The following is a 13,624-nucleotide window of genomic DNA, read 5'->3' as shown; positions in this document are numbered from 1 at the left end:
TCAGACACTTATGATCTGTGTGACAATGGGCATGTCAATAGCTTCTGTTTGTCTCAATCCACTGGAGAAGGAGAGATGAGCCACTCCAGTATCTTTTCCAAGAAAACTCAGATGGGCAGTATGGTTCATATGGTACCAAAGAGTTGGACACAACTGAATGAAGAAACCCCAGCTGTGCAACACACTGCAGAAACAAAGTCAAAAGATAAACCTTTACTCTTGAAGAGTTCACAATCTAATGAAGAGTTAAAAGACAAATAAATATGTACAAATGAACTATACACAGGGTAAATAGAAATAATTAACAGACGGAAGGCACTAGAATTAAAGAATAGTCAAAAGGTATAAAGAAGAAATTTAGGTGATGTATAAAACAAAATATGTCGATAAAAGTCATTAAAAAGGAAATGTTTATTGAATTGGAAAGTTGAATTTTGTTGTCCTAGATAAGTTTTCACTGGTCTTAGAAGAACACAAGAAGGACTGTAATAACATGACTCCTTCCTTCAGTAAAAGCTTCATATGTTTCGATACAATCTACACTAGGCAGATGGAAAACTCTGTCCAAAGAGGGATCATTGCCCCAGAATGAGCGCTTATTGGTCCTGAGAAGCAGACCCATCAATACCAGATGGGATTCCCTCAGTGGTTCCCCTTTGTTCCGAGAGAGAGTGAGGGCAGGCCCCCACCCATGCCAGCTGAAGAAAGAACTCTCTTGTGTCCCTGAAGGAAGTCTATAAATGCCAAGAGGAACTTTTGTCCATTTCAAGTGCAACAGGAAGAAGCCTTATCGGTTTCCAGTGGTTGGTCCATTCATGGACCGTAGAGCCCCCAGATGAAATACATATTGTCTCCAGGACAAATCTCAGGTCTTCCCAGATCCTAAGGGAAAACTTCAATTATCCTAGGATAAATCCTCTTCATTCCTAGATGAGAGGAAACCTTATTAACCTGAGGGACAAATCATTGGTTCCCAAATTCTTCCTAGTATGAAAAGTCTGTTCTCACCTCCTTTCCTAGGGTATCCCTGCCAAGAAATACCCTTCCCTCCATCTTTGGTTGAGGTAGAGACTCGTGATAAATAAGAAACCTTATCAACCTGAGGGACAAACCGTTGGTTCCCAAATTCTTCCTCGGTTGAAAAGTCTGTTCTCACCCCCTTTCCTAGGTTATCCCTGCCAAGAAATACTCTTCCCTCCTTCTTTGGCTGAGGCAGAGATTCGTGACGACAAGGGAGGAGGTAGAACACGCCCGAGCAATGATCCAGGTGGTCAGACACTTTCCTCATCCAGAACGACATTACTATTGTAAGTGTTCTCATCCAGAAGAATTTTAGTTTTGTAAGTAAGGATCTGGAAGACATCTCAGAGGCCATCAAGCTCAATCCATGAATTTATTAGAAGAGGAAACTAGGGTGTCAGGGAGGGGATGAGACCAAGATCACACTGGTATTAAGTGGTAGAAGTGAGATTAAATAAAAAAAACCTTCTCTGACTCTTCCCACTAAACCAAAGTTACTTCTTCATCAGCCACTCTAGGGGGAGTCTACAGACCTTTCCTATGAATAATATAAATAGCTCATACTCATGTAATATTTTAGAGTTTGTAAAATGGTTTATGCAGATGATCTCATTTGAGTTTGACAACAATTCTGTGATGCAGCTCTTGTCGTTAGCCTTATTTACAGAAGAGGAAACTGAGGCACAAAGATGTTCATGACTTGGAGTTTGAAGCCAGGTTTTCTTGATTCCAGGTCCAGAGTTCTACATTACTCTCCACTGCATGCAGAGAGATTAATGGAAACCAAACTTATAGTGGAGGGCTTGAGGAGGAACAAAGGGAATGATGGGCTGGGGGACCCAGAGGGGGAGAATGTTAGATAAGAAGGCTCAGAGAGGAAGAAGGATGGAGATCTCAGACAGATTTCTTCTAGGCGTCTTCACACAAGAGACAAAGGGGAATTCTCACTCTCTGAATGAAAGTTAGGGAAGGATGTACAGGGTCTGGGCTCCTGTAGGGGCCAAATCCTTAGGTCCTCCGGAGACAAGAGTTGAGGGTTTAGATAATGGATGTCCCTGAGCTTTATAGAAGTGGGGGTGCCCACATCCCTGAGAGAATGGGGAACCGAGGGGCCTGAGCTCCTGGATCTCTGAACAAGATACAGATTAGGGATCTACAGGCCAGTGTCCCCTTAAATCAATTGTTTTTGATGGTGTCTTTGATCCAGTTGTTGAACATGTAGAGGTTGGTATAGACTCCAGGCTTGTTGGGCTTTCCACAGGGAACATCCCCCCAGGATACCAGGCCCTGAAGCATTCCATTGCAGACCACAGGGCCCCCTGAGTCACCCTGGGAGAAAGAACAAGGAAAAGAGATAAGGGAGTGATGGAGAAAGATAAACAAAGAGGAGGAGAGTTGAAGACAGTATCAAAACAGGAGAAAAGAGACCAAAGTGAGGGAGGGAGAAGATGGAGAGAGGGAGAAACAGAGAAAGAGACATAGAGACAAAGAAAGACACAGACAGAGAAGAGAGAAGGGAGGAAAGACAGACAGAGAGAGACAGACAGACAGAGAGACAGAGAGACAGAGAGAGGGAGAGACAGAGAGAGAGAGGGAGAGACAGAGACAGAGACAGACAGATAGACAGAAATAGAGGCAGACAGAGACAGAAAGAGACACAAAGAGAGAAAGAGGAGAAAGCAAAAGATAGAGAGGGAAAGAGACAGAGATAGAGACAGAGACAAAGACAGAGACAGACAGAGAGAGAGACAAAAACAGAGACAGAAACAGAGACAGAGACAAAGAGACAGAGAGAAAAGGAGAGGAAGGGGAGAATAGTGAAAGGTGGGGATAGAAAGCAGACAAATACAGATCATTTCAATCCCTCCCATTCTCTGTGCCTGTCTCTTCTCTGTCTTTCCCTCCCTTAACTGCTTCCCCATTTTAGCTACTCTCTTTACCTTCATTCCACCATCCTTCAGCCTCTTCCTCAGCTCTTCTCCCTCCTCCCTCGGCTTCCTTATTTTTCATGTTGCATGAGGTGCTGAAAGCATACCTGACAGGAATCCTTGCCAGCTTCATCTCCAGCACAGAACATGCTGGAATTGATCTCCCCAGGATAGTCCTTCTGGCAGGTCTCCTGAGACAGGATCGTGATGTCCAGACACTGTAGGGTCTCAGGATACTGAACTGGGAAACCAAGAGATGGGGTCAGAGACTCCAGCTGGGATAGCCACACCAACACCAACAAGTGCAGAGTTCATGGAGCTGGAAGGGATGGCCAAGATCAAGTCCAACAAAGCCCCTCTTTGGGGGCAGGGGGGAGGGATGGAAAACAAAAGGAAACCGACTCAAGGGGGTTAAAATTCTTGCCAAAAGTAGCAGAGAAAGATTTTGAAGCCAATCCTTTGAGTAAAAATTGAACACTTTTTTCAGGTATCAATGGAAAACAAAGATGGAGGTGGACAAAGACCAGATTGAGAAAAGGAAGACCCAGAAACAGAAAAAGAAAGCGCCAGGGCTTACCTTGAGGGCTGTTGGTGGTCCCCCAGCCTGAGACGAGGCATTTGGACCCAGTAGTTGGGGCCTGAGTTGAGATGTTAATGGCTTTGATGCTTTTTGTTTCTGAGACTTTTCTATTCAATTTAATTAGCATGAGATCATTAGAGTGAGCTGGCCGAGTATAGTTGGGGTGCGGGAAAGACTGGACGCCACGGAGAGTCCTCTGGTTTGTATCATAACCATGGAGACGATACCGGCCCAGGGCAACAATATAGGAACTGCAGAAGTTAGTAGAGAGGTCAATCCTGCACCCTCACCCCAGCCCCAGCCTCACTACCAATCCTATAGATGTCCATGGGGAAGGGCCAGCTAGGTGGCACAGTGGATAGAGCACCAGTCCTGAAACTAGGAGGACCTGAGTTCAAATCTCATCCAGATACTTCATACTTCCTAGCTAGCTATGAGACCCTGGGCAAGTCACTTAACTCCAACTGCCTCAGCCAAGAAAAAAAAATGTCCATGAGGATTACACACATTTTAGCTTTGGATTTGTTCGCATACCTGTAAAATGTGAGTATTAAACTATTGAACACCAAAGGGTCCTCTCAGTTCTATATCCTGCCTGCAATCTGTCTAGCCAGAGATGGCCCAGAAACAGGTAGAGAAATAGATTTAAAGCATGGGACTCCAGATGTGAGAAACTCAGCATGTAGTGATCTTAGAGTCGAAATGGACAGGGTGCTAATCCCACCTCAGACAAATACTTAAATTAAAGTGTTTACCTATAAATTAAGGGCTCTAATATTTTGCTTCCATACTTGCTACATCAGGAGAGCCAAGGCATAATCTTTAGGAGCCTCAGTTTCCCTATGTGGAAAATAAGATTGACAATAGCTGGATATTCACTTCCCAAGATTGTGAGACTCAGATGAGTGGGGGAGGGGGAGCAAGGAAAGGGAAGAAGCATTTGTAGAGTCCCTACTAAAGATGTCTTATCAATATTATCTCATGTTTCTCTCCACAGCCCTGGCAGATTTGAGGGTTGAGGAAATGGAAGCGGTCAGTGAAGCGATTTGCTCAGGGCATCTTCCAGACCCCAGGGATTGTTATCCTGGTGCTGGGATGCTAGCCTAGGACTTTACAAACCATATCTCCTCTCACACTCACACCCCAGGCATGGGGAATTATGAGGGCATTATTTAGAGGCTGGAAGGTCTGGCCAAAGTGACACAGCTATTAAGTATCTGGGATAGGACTTGAAATCAGTAAAGGCCAGCACTCTACCCATTAATCCATTGTGTCTTTGAGATAGCACCTAGTGTCAGGGACAGGATTTGAATCCAAATTTTGCTGTCTTCACTTATCCTTTATCTCCATCTCCTCCCTTCTCTCCCTATCCCCACCCATCCATCCCTTTTCCCTCCTTACTTACGGTTTCTGGCAATGTGCAGCGGTGAGCACCCACTGGGGATGGATCAACACTGCCCCACAAAAGAGCTTGTTTGGTTTCAAAAACAAAGCTGCCTGCCAGGGTTGGCTTTGGGGTCCACAGTCTCTGCCGTTCAAGATACGACTCTCAGAATCCCGATCCGCAGCACTCTCCTGGCGGTTCACCACCTGCCGATTGCTCCCAGCTTGCTGGAGGTTCCCATACTCCTGGCAGACTTGGTTCTGCATGTGGGCCCCATTCTTCTGCCCTGGGGGTGGGATGAGTGTTCATGGGAGGTAGGTTGTGAGCTTGGGGTGGGTCTGGGCTTAAGGAATGGGCCTTGGGGTATAGGACTTAGGATGTGATAGGGTGAAGCTTGATGGAGCTGGCACAGGTTGAGAGAGGCAGGAAAAAGCTCTTGGACAGCTGGCCCAATGAATTAAGAATTTTAAAAAGGAGTCCCTGGACTTTCTTCCCAAATCCCCCTTCACATCTTCCCCTCACTGCCAACTTCCTTGAAAACAACTGTGCTCACCAAAGCCCTTTCATCTGGTTTCTCTTTCCCATCACCACTACTTACTGAGATGGTGATTTTTAAGATGGCCAAGGACATCCTCATTATCAGGCTTACTGAACTGAACTGAACCATTCAGATGTTGTTTGCCCTGCTTCTTCTGGAGCTGCTGATCTCCATCCATTCTTAAGCTTTTCTCAGGCTCCTTCCAGGGGACTTCTTTCCAACCTTTTTTCCCTCAAAACCTTGTTTTCTCTTCCCCTCTTCTCCTCCTCTTTTGCTTCCTCTTCCTCCTCTTCTTCCTTCTCATCCTCTTCTTCCTCTTCTCATCTTTCTCTTCCTCTTTCTTCTTCAACTTCTTCTTCTCTTTCTCTCACCCTCTCTCCTTTTCCTCTTTCTTTCTCTTTCCCTTTCTCTCTCTTCTTTTTCCTTTTCTCCTTTATCCCTCCCTGTGTCTTATCTGTCCATGCTCTCCCCACTCACACATATACACACTACACATACATTCACACAATTTCAGACCCACACAACCTACCTGTCAGACCTGGATCTCCCATGATCAGAACTGACATCAGGAATACCAGCATCCAGGCCCAAGGAGAACCCCCTGGAGGTATCATTGCTGCACCTGGGAGTTGAATAAGAAGTAGAAAGGAAGGGAGTCAATCTCTAAAATCCTGTCCTGATGATATTCACATTTTTCTAGTACCTTTGTTTCCTGAAAATATTCCGAGGAGGCAGAGGATGCAAGTAAATCTTGATGTGCCTATTTTATAGATTGGGAAAATAAAGCTTAATTAAAGTGAGAACCAATCACATACCAAATAGGTGATGGAGACAGGTTCCAAAGCAAACTATTGTTTTCATGGGGTCATAGATCTAGAATTGGAAGGAACTTTAGAGATCATCTAGTTCAAGGCTTTCATTTGGTAGATGAGGAAACTGCATCCCAGGCCCATTAAGTGATTTGACTGAGGTCATATTCCTAGTAACTGGCAAAGCCAGAATTTTAATTGCCAAATTCTGTCTCCAGACCCCAATGCCCCAAATCCTGTCAAAGCCCTTGGTCTCCACTCTTGTTCTCATGTCCTCCCTCAGCCCTTCTGGGGCAGGAAATAGAGAGTTTCATTTTTAAAAAGGTCTGGGTTTCAGTGATTGAGGGGAGGCCCAAAGTGAGACTGAGGTGGGAAGTCACAAATATGGGCAGAAGAAGGTTAATAAAAAGGCCACCGAGATTCAAAGAGGCAAAGATGAAAAATAATAGAAAGAATTGAAAAGCCACAGGAGAGATAAACAGAGAATGGGACCAGACCCGGCACAAAGAAACAGAGAAAGAGAGAGTCAAAAAATCAGGGTGAAGGATAGAAACCCACACAATCAGACCCAAAAAAGAGAACAGACCGGCCAGATGGAGTGGTAGGGAGAGAAATAAGGGTCCAGAGACATTCAGAGCTTACAAGAGAGCCTGAGAGACAGATGTGGAGAAGGCGCAGGAGGGGAGATGCAGGAGAGCCTGAGAGACAGATGTGGAGAAGGCGCAGGAGGGGAGATGCAGGAGAGCCTGAGAGACAGATGTGGAGAAGGTCCAGGAGCCCAGGTACAGGAGAGCCTGAGAGGCAGGTGTGGAGAAGGTACAGGAGGGGAGATGCAGGAGAGCCTGAGAGACAGGTGTGGAGAAGGCGCAGGAGCCAAGATACAGGAGAGCAGCGCCCGGGGCATCTCCACCCGAGTCCCTGCAGCTACGAGGAAAGCCGGCCGCATCCCCGGGGAAGTACCTGCTTGGCCCGAGGGGCGCAGCGGGGTGGGCTAAGGGCCACCGAGCTCTGCCAGCCTCCCTCCCGGCCTTCGGGTCCTTCAACCTCCAGCTCTGGCTTCACCTCCTCCTCCAGCTTCCTCTGCGCTTTTAAGTGGCTGGCCCACCGCCCCCTGCCTCCTGCCCCCGGTCGCATTCCCAACAGGAGGGTGAGGCGCTCCGGGCAGGACGTCTGGTTCGGGTTTAGGTGCCTGCCCTCCGCCCTCGCCCTCGCCCTCGCCCTCACCCTCGCCCTCGCCCGATTTCTAGCAGCCGCCTGACTCCCAGAGAAGGCCAGGCTGGAAAAGCCTCCCTGCAGTATTCTCCGGGGACGGCGGACCCCGGAGCCCGGCCCCCGGCCCCCGGACCTCGGTCCTGCCTGCGCCCTCCGGGTCCCGGCTTGGCTCTCTACTTCGGGGTCTCTCTGTCCCCCATTATACTGTTTTGGGAACCTCGAAAAAGTCTCTCCCTCAGAGAGGGTCTCTAGGTCTCGACTATCTCTCTCTGGGTCTCTGCTCGCCTGCATCGCCAGACCCCGAACTTCGGTATCCCTGACTTCTCTGGCTCAGGGGCTTCCTGGTGCTGTCTCCTCGGATTGGTGACTGTGTCTCCCCATTTGTTTGTCTCTGTGGTTATGTCTCCCTCTGCCAGCCCCACCGCATCACTGCGCGCTCTCCATCCCGCTGCCTCTGCTCCGAACTTCTGAAAGCAGGGAGTGTGTGTGTGAGGGGGGGGGAGGGGGGAAGGGGGGAGTGTGCAAACCGAGTGTGTTGGGGGGAAGTGGACCCTGGAGCGGGGGGAGGCAGAGGAGCAGCAGGGAGCAGGGAGCCTTGAAGTATAGGAACTTGGCTGGTACCCAACTGAAAGGGAGGGAGCCGAGAGTAGGAGGAGAGGGACCTCGCCCTGATGGGGAAAGAGGCTCGGTTAGGAGGCTGGGGGCGGGGCAGAGAAGGGAAGAGAAGGGAGGCTCACGCGAAGGCATTGGACTCTTTAGGAAGCCCCACTGCCCCAATGCCACCGCCCCACCCTGGGGCCCTGTCTAGGACTCTGGGGTGCTCCTTTCCCAAACTCTGTCTGTGTGCTGTCTCTCCCACTCTTCTCTTGTCCTCCTCCTTTTCCTCTTTCTCCTCCCACTTTTTTCCCTCTTTTTTTTGTCTTTCTTTGATCCTCTCTCCCCCACACACTCTTCCTTTTCTCTTCTTTATTCTTATCTCTCTTCTTACCTTCCTAAGTTTCCCTTTCTCTAGAAGTTCTCTCTGACTCTTTTCTGCAACTCTCTCTTTGTTTCTCTTCTATCTCTGTGTGTCTTTGTCTCTCTGTCTCTCTGTCTGTCTCTCTCTCTCTCTCTCTCTCTCTCTCTCTCTCTCTCTCTCTGCGTGTCTGTGTCTTTGTGTATTTCTGTGACTCTGTGTGTCTCTGCCTCTCCTCTCCTATTCTTCCTCTGTCTCTCTCTGTCTCTGCATCTCTTTTTATTTGTGTCTGTTCCTTTATCTATCTGTCTGTCTGTCTCTGTCTTTCTCTGTTTCTGTCTCTCCCTTTTTCTGTCTCTGTGTTTTTCTCTCTGTGTGTCTCTTGTCTCTCCTCTCCTCTTCTCTCTCTGTCTCTTCTTCATCCTCTCTGTGTCTTTGTGTGTGTGTGTGTGTGTCTCCTCTCCTCTTCTCTGTATCTGTTTCTCTATGCCTCTGTCTCTATCTCTCCGTGTCTTTCTGTGTCTCTCTTTCTCTCTATGACCCTATTTGTCTTTCTCTCTATATCTTGATGTCTCTCTGCCTCTATCTGTCTCAGTGTCTCTGTCTTTCTCTCTCTGTCTCTCTGTGTATTTGTCTTTCCTCTTCTTTTCTATCTCTATCTCTGTTTCTCTGTGTGTATCTGTCTTTGCATTTCTGTCTCTGTCTCTCTGTCTCTCTGTGTATTTGTCTTTCCTCTTCTTTTCTATCTCTATCTCTGTCTCTCTGTGTGTATCTGTCTTTGCATTTCTGTCTCTGTCTCTCTGTGTCTCTGTCTTTCTATCTTTAGGTCTTTGTCTTTGTCTATTATCTCTGTGTCTGTGTGTCTCTGTCTTTCTTTGTGTCTCTGTCTCTCTCTGCTTCTGTCTCTCCAATATTTGTTTTCTCAGCCCTTTCTTTCATCCTAAGAGAGTGTCTGTCTTGTGTGCACTGTCTTGATTTATTGCTATTTCTGTCATTATTTCCCCCTCTGGCTTCCTCCTATCTCTTTCCTTAGGTCAGTTCTCTCCCCTCCTTTTCCTCTGCATTGCCCTCCTCTCCCCTATGTCTTTATCTCCCTGTAGCTCTCTTTGTCATCGGCTCTAGGTTTGTGTAGCTTTGTCTGTTTCTGCCAAGCCTGTCTTGTGCATTCATTCTTTCACACTTCATCGTACTCTGACTCATCTTGAGCCCTTCTCCACCTCCTCTCCAGGCTGAAGTTAAAAAACACAGTGACCTTTCTCTTCTCTCCCCAAAACCTTCCAGATCCTTTCAGATCTTCCCTGATCTGAGGGAGACAAGAGCACAAAGCCAGGCCTCCAGACTCTCAAGCCTCTTCCATATAACTTTTCCCTGGGATTCAGAGTGACAGAAGTCCCCATGGACTGAGGTGATCAGGGAAGGTTCAAGAAAGAAGTGGGACTTGATCAGGGGCTTGGAAGGTAAGGAAGAATTAAAAAAAAAAGGAAAGTCTTAGAAATCAAGGAGAAGAGGAAGGGGAAGGATAGAGGAATATAGGATTTAGAACAGGAATCTCAGAGATTGTACCATCCAGTCCTTCACTGGTAAGTTAGATCAGGAAAAATTACATCTTGATTTTTCACAAAATCCTAACTGAAACTTAACCTTTTCTTTTCTATTTTTCTACTTACAAATGTAAATAACAAACCATTATTCTGAAAACGGTCCATTAGTTCACAAGATTCTTAAAGGTATCCATCTCCATCACAGAGAGAGAGAGAGAGAGAGAGAGAGAGAGAGAGAGAGAGAGAGAGAGAGAGAGAGAGAGGTTAAGAACCCCTTTTCTCCTACAACCTCCCAGTTTTAGAAAGGGAGAGATTGATCTCAAGAAAGATCTTGATTTTGATTTCAGGATCATATTGGTTTGCATAGAAAAGACAGCCAATTCCAGTTTATTAAATGTGTTGGTTTCAGTGTACACTTTGTGGGAGGAGAGAAAAAAAAAAGGATCAAGGTAAGTTTGATGCATAAGTACATGGAACCAGCCAGTGTGATCACAGGTCAGAAACTCCAAATGAAGATCATCTGACTCGAATTGTTCTTCGAATCCAGTCACGGTATCGGCACACGTCAGTGTAGACTCCTGGCTTCTGGGCTGAGCCACAGGGAACCTCTCCCCACGACACCAGACCCCGAAGCCGTCCCTGACACACCAGGGGTCCGCCAGAATCACCCTGGAGGGAGAAGGAGAGAGAGTGAGAGACACAGACACAAACAGATAGAGAGGGGAATGGAAACAGAGGTAGAAACACCAGAAGAATTGAAGATAAGTGGAGAAGCCCTCATGGATCAGATGTGGCAATTGTTTGATTCAGAGACACCTCTCCTGCCCTTGTCCTGCCTCCAGCCTCCTTACTCCTCTACCTCCTCTTTTTTATTTCAAATCTCACTTTTTGTCCCTTCCTAGTTGTCCTTTCTCTCTGTTTCTGCTAGACCGCCCTCCAAAATTGCCTTCCATTTACAATATATTATATAATACTATCATATTATGTTGTATTGTGTTGGATGACATTTCATTATAATATATTCATCGCATTATATTATATTGCATTGTGTTATATTGTGTTATATTACATTATATTATATTATTATATTACATTATGCCATATTATAATCATAAGGTGGTATAATAGATTGAATGTCAAACCTAGAATCAGGAAGATTCATCTTCCTGAGTTTAAATTAGGCCTTATTAGCTGTGTGAGCCTTGGCAAGTCATTTAACTATCTGCCTCAATTTCCTCATCTATAAGATGATCTGGAGAAAGAAATGACAAACTACTCCTTGGCAAGTCATTTAACTCTTATTTGCCTCAGTTTCCTCATCTATAAAACGATCTAGAGAAAGAAATGAGAAATGACTCCAACGTTTTTGCCACAAAAACCCCAAACAGGGTCACAGAGAGTTGGACACAATTGAAAAATGACCAAATAATATATCTTATATTGTTATAGTATACTATATTATGTTATGTTATATACATGTTCTTATGTTAGACTATATTGCAGTATGTTATAACATATATATTATATATATGCAATATATTATATTGTACTACATTATATTATATTGTTATATTATACTATGCTACATTATATTGTTACATTATGTTACATTATACTATATTATATTGTTATGTTACATTATATTATATTATACTTATATATAGTATATATGTGGTACATAATATAAACTATGTTATACAAATACTACATTATATTCTATTATGTTATGCTATGTTATGTCATGTCATATAATATATCATGTCATGTAATTTACTTATCTTTTAGGTCCAGAGTAGTTTGCCTGCTATCTCTCCCACTAGAATGTGTGCTCCTTAAAGTCTGGGGTCTTCCTTTGTCTTACCTCATATCCCTGGCACTTAGCATAGTGTCTGATCCACAATAAATAACTAATAAGTGCTTGTTAGCTGCTAATTATTTATATTAGTGTTGCATTCTTAAACTGTGTACCAATTATGTTTTCTAAGGGCCCTTCCTTTCTTCCTCTCCCTCTCTTCCTCTCCCTCCCATCTTTCTCTCCCCCTCCTCCTTCCCTCCCATCTCTCTTTCTCTCTCTCTCTCTCTCTCTCTCTTCTCTCTCTCTCTCTCTCTCTCTCTCTCTCTCTCTCTCTCTTCTTTCTCTGTCTCTGTCTCTCTTTCTCTTTCTCTGTCTCTGTGTCTCTGTCTGTCTGTCTGTCTGTCTCTCTCTCTGTTCTTCATTTCTCTTATGTTTCCAGTTTTCTGATTCTCTGCATCTCCTTCCCTGCCTGTCTGACTCTATGTCCCCCAACTTGCCTGGCAAGAGTCTTTTCCACTATCCTTTTCTCCGGCACACACCATGTTGGAAGTGATCTGATTGGGATAGGCCTGCTGGCAGGTCTTGTGAGGCACCAGGTGGATGGAGGCACACTGCAGTCTGTCTGGGTAATGACCTGGGGAAAGTGGGAGGAGAGACAAGTATACCAGTCAAACAGTAGAGGTCTAGAAGCTGCTAATGCAGCTAGAAAAAAAGCTTGCCTCTCCCATGACTGATCCTTTCCATCAGAGGTCCTTCCAGTGAACTATTGCCTTACCATTCTTCGCTCCCAATGTCATCCCTTCCTTTAGAGTTCCTTCTAATCACAGATCCCTTTTAGCCCCCTTGGTCCCCCCTACCGTGGGCCCCTCCCACCACTGATACCTCCCACCATTGGCGTTTCTAGTTATTAGGCTCTCTCATCATTGGAACTTATCATCATGGAACCCTCTCACCATGATTTTCTCCCATCATTTATGCTGCTTGTTCATCCTGTCCAATCTTACTTCTTTTCCCCCCCCCCCAAGACTTCTTTTCCCTATCAATGATCTCTCTTACTTTTTATCACTCCTTGTCAATGGTTCTTCCAATGAACAGTGGCGCCTCCCACTATTTTGCCCCCTACTCGGCCGTTCCTGTCTTCACACTTACCTTCCTCGTCTGTCTTGCCCCAGCCAGAGATGGTGCAAAGCGAGGTGGAATTATCTGTGCAGTCTGATTCCCAAGGAAGATTCAGAGGCTGGACATGGGAAGATAGAGCCACGGGTCGAGGCAGTTTCAACAGCATGATGTCATTATCATGTTGCATTTTATCATAGGCCGGATGTGGGATAGCCTGCACCGCTGTGCTCAGCTGTTGGCTCTGCTCCCACTGCTGAATGTTGTGCTTGCCCAGGAGAACCTGTAGTTTCCTGCAGGAGAAATCCTGGTTTTTCCTTGGGCCCTTTGACCTTGGCTGAAGCCTCATCCCTTCCCTGGATGATTACAACTGTCCCTTGGTTCCATGCTACACAAAGTATTTTTCTGGGGAAAAACGGGGCTGGAGGTGAATGTCCCAATCCACATTTCCTTTCATCCAACCCGAGGCAACAGGGAAGTATCTCCTGGCACCTAAACAATCTCTCCCGTGGCTGGCGAAGTGACTCACGGTTTTTGACAGTGAGCAGCAGTGAGGACCCACTGGGGGTGAATGAGGACTCCACCACACAGCAAGTGGTCGGAATAGAAAAGAGCAGCCTGGTAGGGACGTTCTCTCTCTCCGCAGCTCTGGCCCACCACAACCTTATCCCTCTCCTCAGCCCAGGCTGTGGGGGAAGAAATATGAGCAGAAGTTACCCCCACACGCGACCTCATCCTTTCTCTGA

At 46.0% G+C, this 13,624-nt stretch overlaps 2 protein-coding genes across 3 annotated transcripts in view; both read right to left on the bottom strand.

The window, feature by feature from the left end:
* Nucleotides 1–396: 396 nt before the first annotated feature.
* On the bottom strand, nucleotides 397–7,316 carry KLK5 (kallikrein related peptidase 5). Of its 2 annotated transcripts, XM_051989613.1 has the most exons (6): nucleotides 7,220–7,316; nucleotides 5,980–6,072; nucleotides 4,934–5,198; nucleotides 3,526–3,779; nucleotides 3,056–3,189; nucleotides 397–2,349 (listed from the first exon to the last, which is right to left on the bottom strand). In XM_051989613.1, exons 2-6 carry the CDS (start codon nucleotides 6,062–6,064, stop codon nucleotides 2,197–2,199), a joined length of 891 nt encoding a protein of 296 aa, XP_051845573.1. In that variant the 5' UTR covers nucleotides 6,065–6,072; nucleotides 7,220–7,316; the 3' UTR covers nucleotides 397–2,196. The 2 variants fall into 2 exon arrangements, with proteins under 2 accessions (XP_051845573.1, XP_051845572.1); XM_051989612.1 differs by lacking the exon at nucleotides 7,220–7,316 and having other exon boundaries at nucleotides 5,980–6,447.
* A 3,009-nt stretch (nucleotides 7,317–10,325) lies between these two features.
* KLK6 (kallikrein related peptidase 6) overlaps nucleotides 10,326–13,624 on the bottom strand; it is a 4,540-nt gene continuing 1,241 nt past the window's right edge. The window contains exons 3-6 of the mRNA XM_051989618.1: nucleotides 13,408–13,564; nucleotides 12,912–13,171; nucleotides 12,260–12,396; nucleotides 10,326–10,636 (exon numbers count right to left, since the gene is read on the bottom strand). Of these exons, the coding sequence (XP_051845578.1) occupies nucleotides 10,484–10,636; nucleotides 12,260–12,396; nucleotides 12,912–13,171; nucleotides 13,408–13,564 (707 nt within the window). The 3' untranslated portion in view covers nucleotides 10,326–10,483. The remainder of the gene's footprint in view (nucleotides 10,637–12,259; nucleotides 12,397–12,911; nucleotides 13,172–13,407; nucleotides 13,565–13,624) is intronic.

Source organism: Antechinus flavipes, chromosome 3, assembly GCF_016432865.1.
Source record: "Antechinus flavipes isolate AdamAnt ecotype Samford, QLD, Australia chromosome 3, AdamAnt_v2, whole genome shotgun sequence".
In the NCBI taxonomy this organism is placed as follows: Eukaryota; Metazoa; Chordata; class Mammalia; order Dasyuromorphia; family Dasyuridae; genus Antechinus; species Antechinus flavipes.
This window is presented reverse-complemented; position numbering and strand designations above follow the sequence as displayed.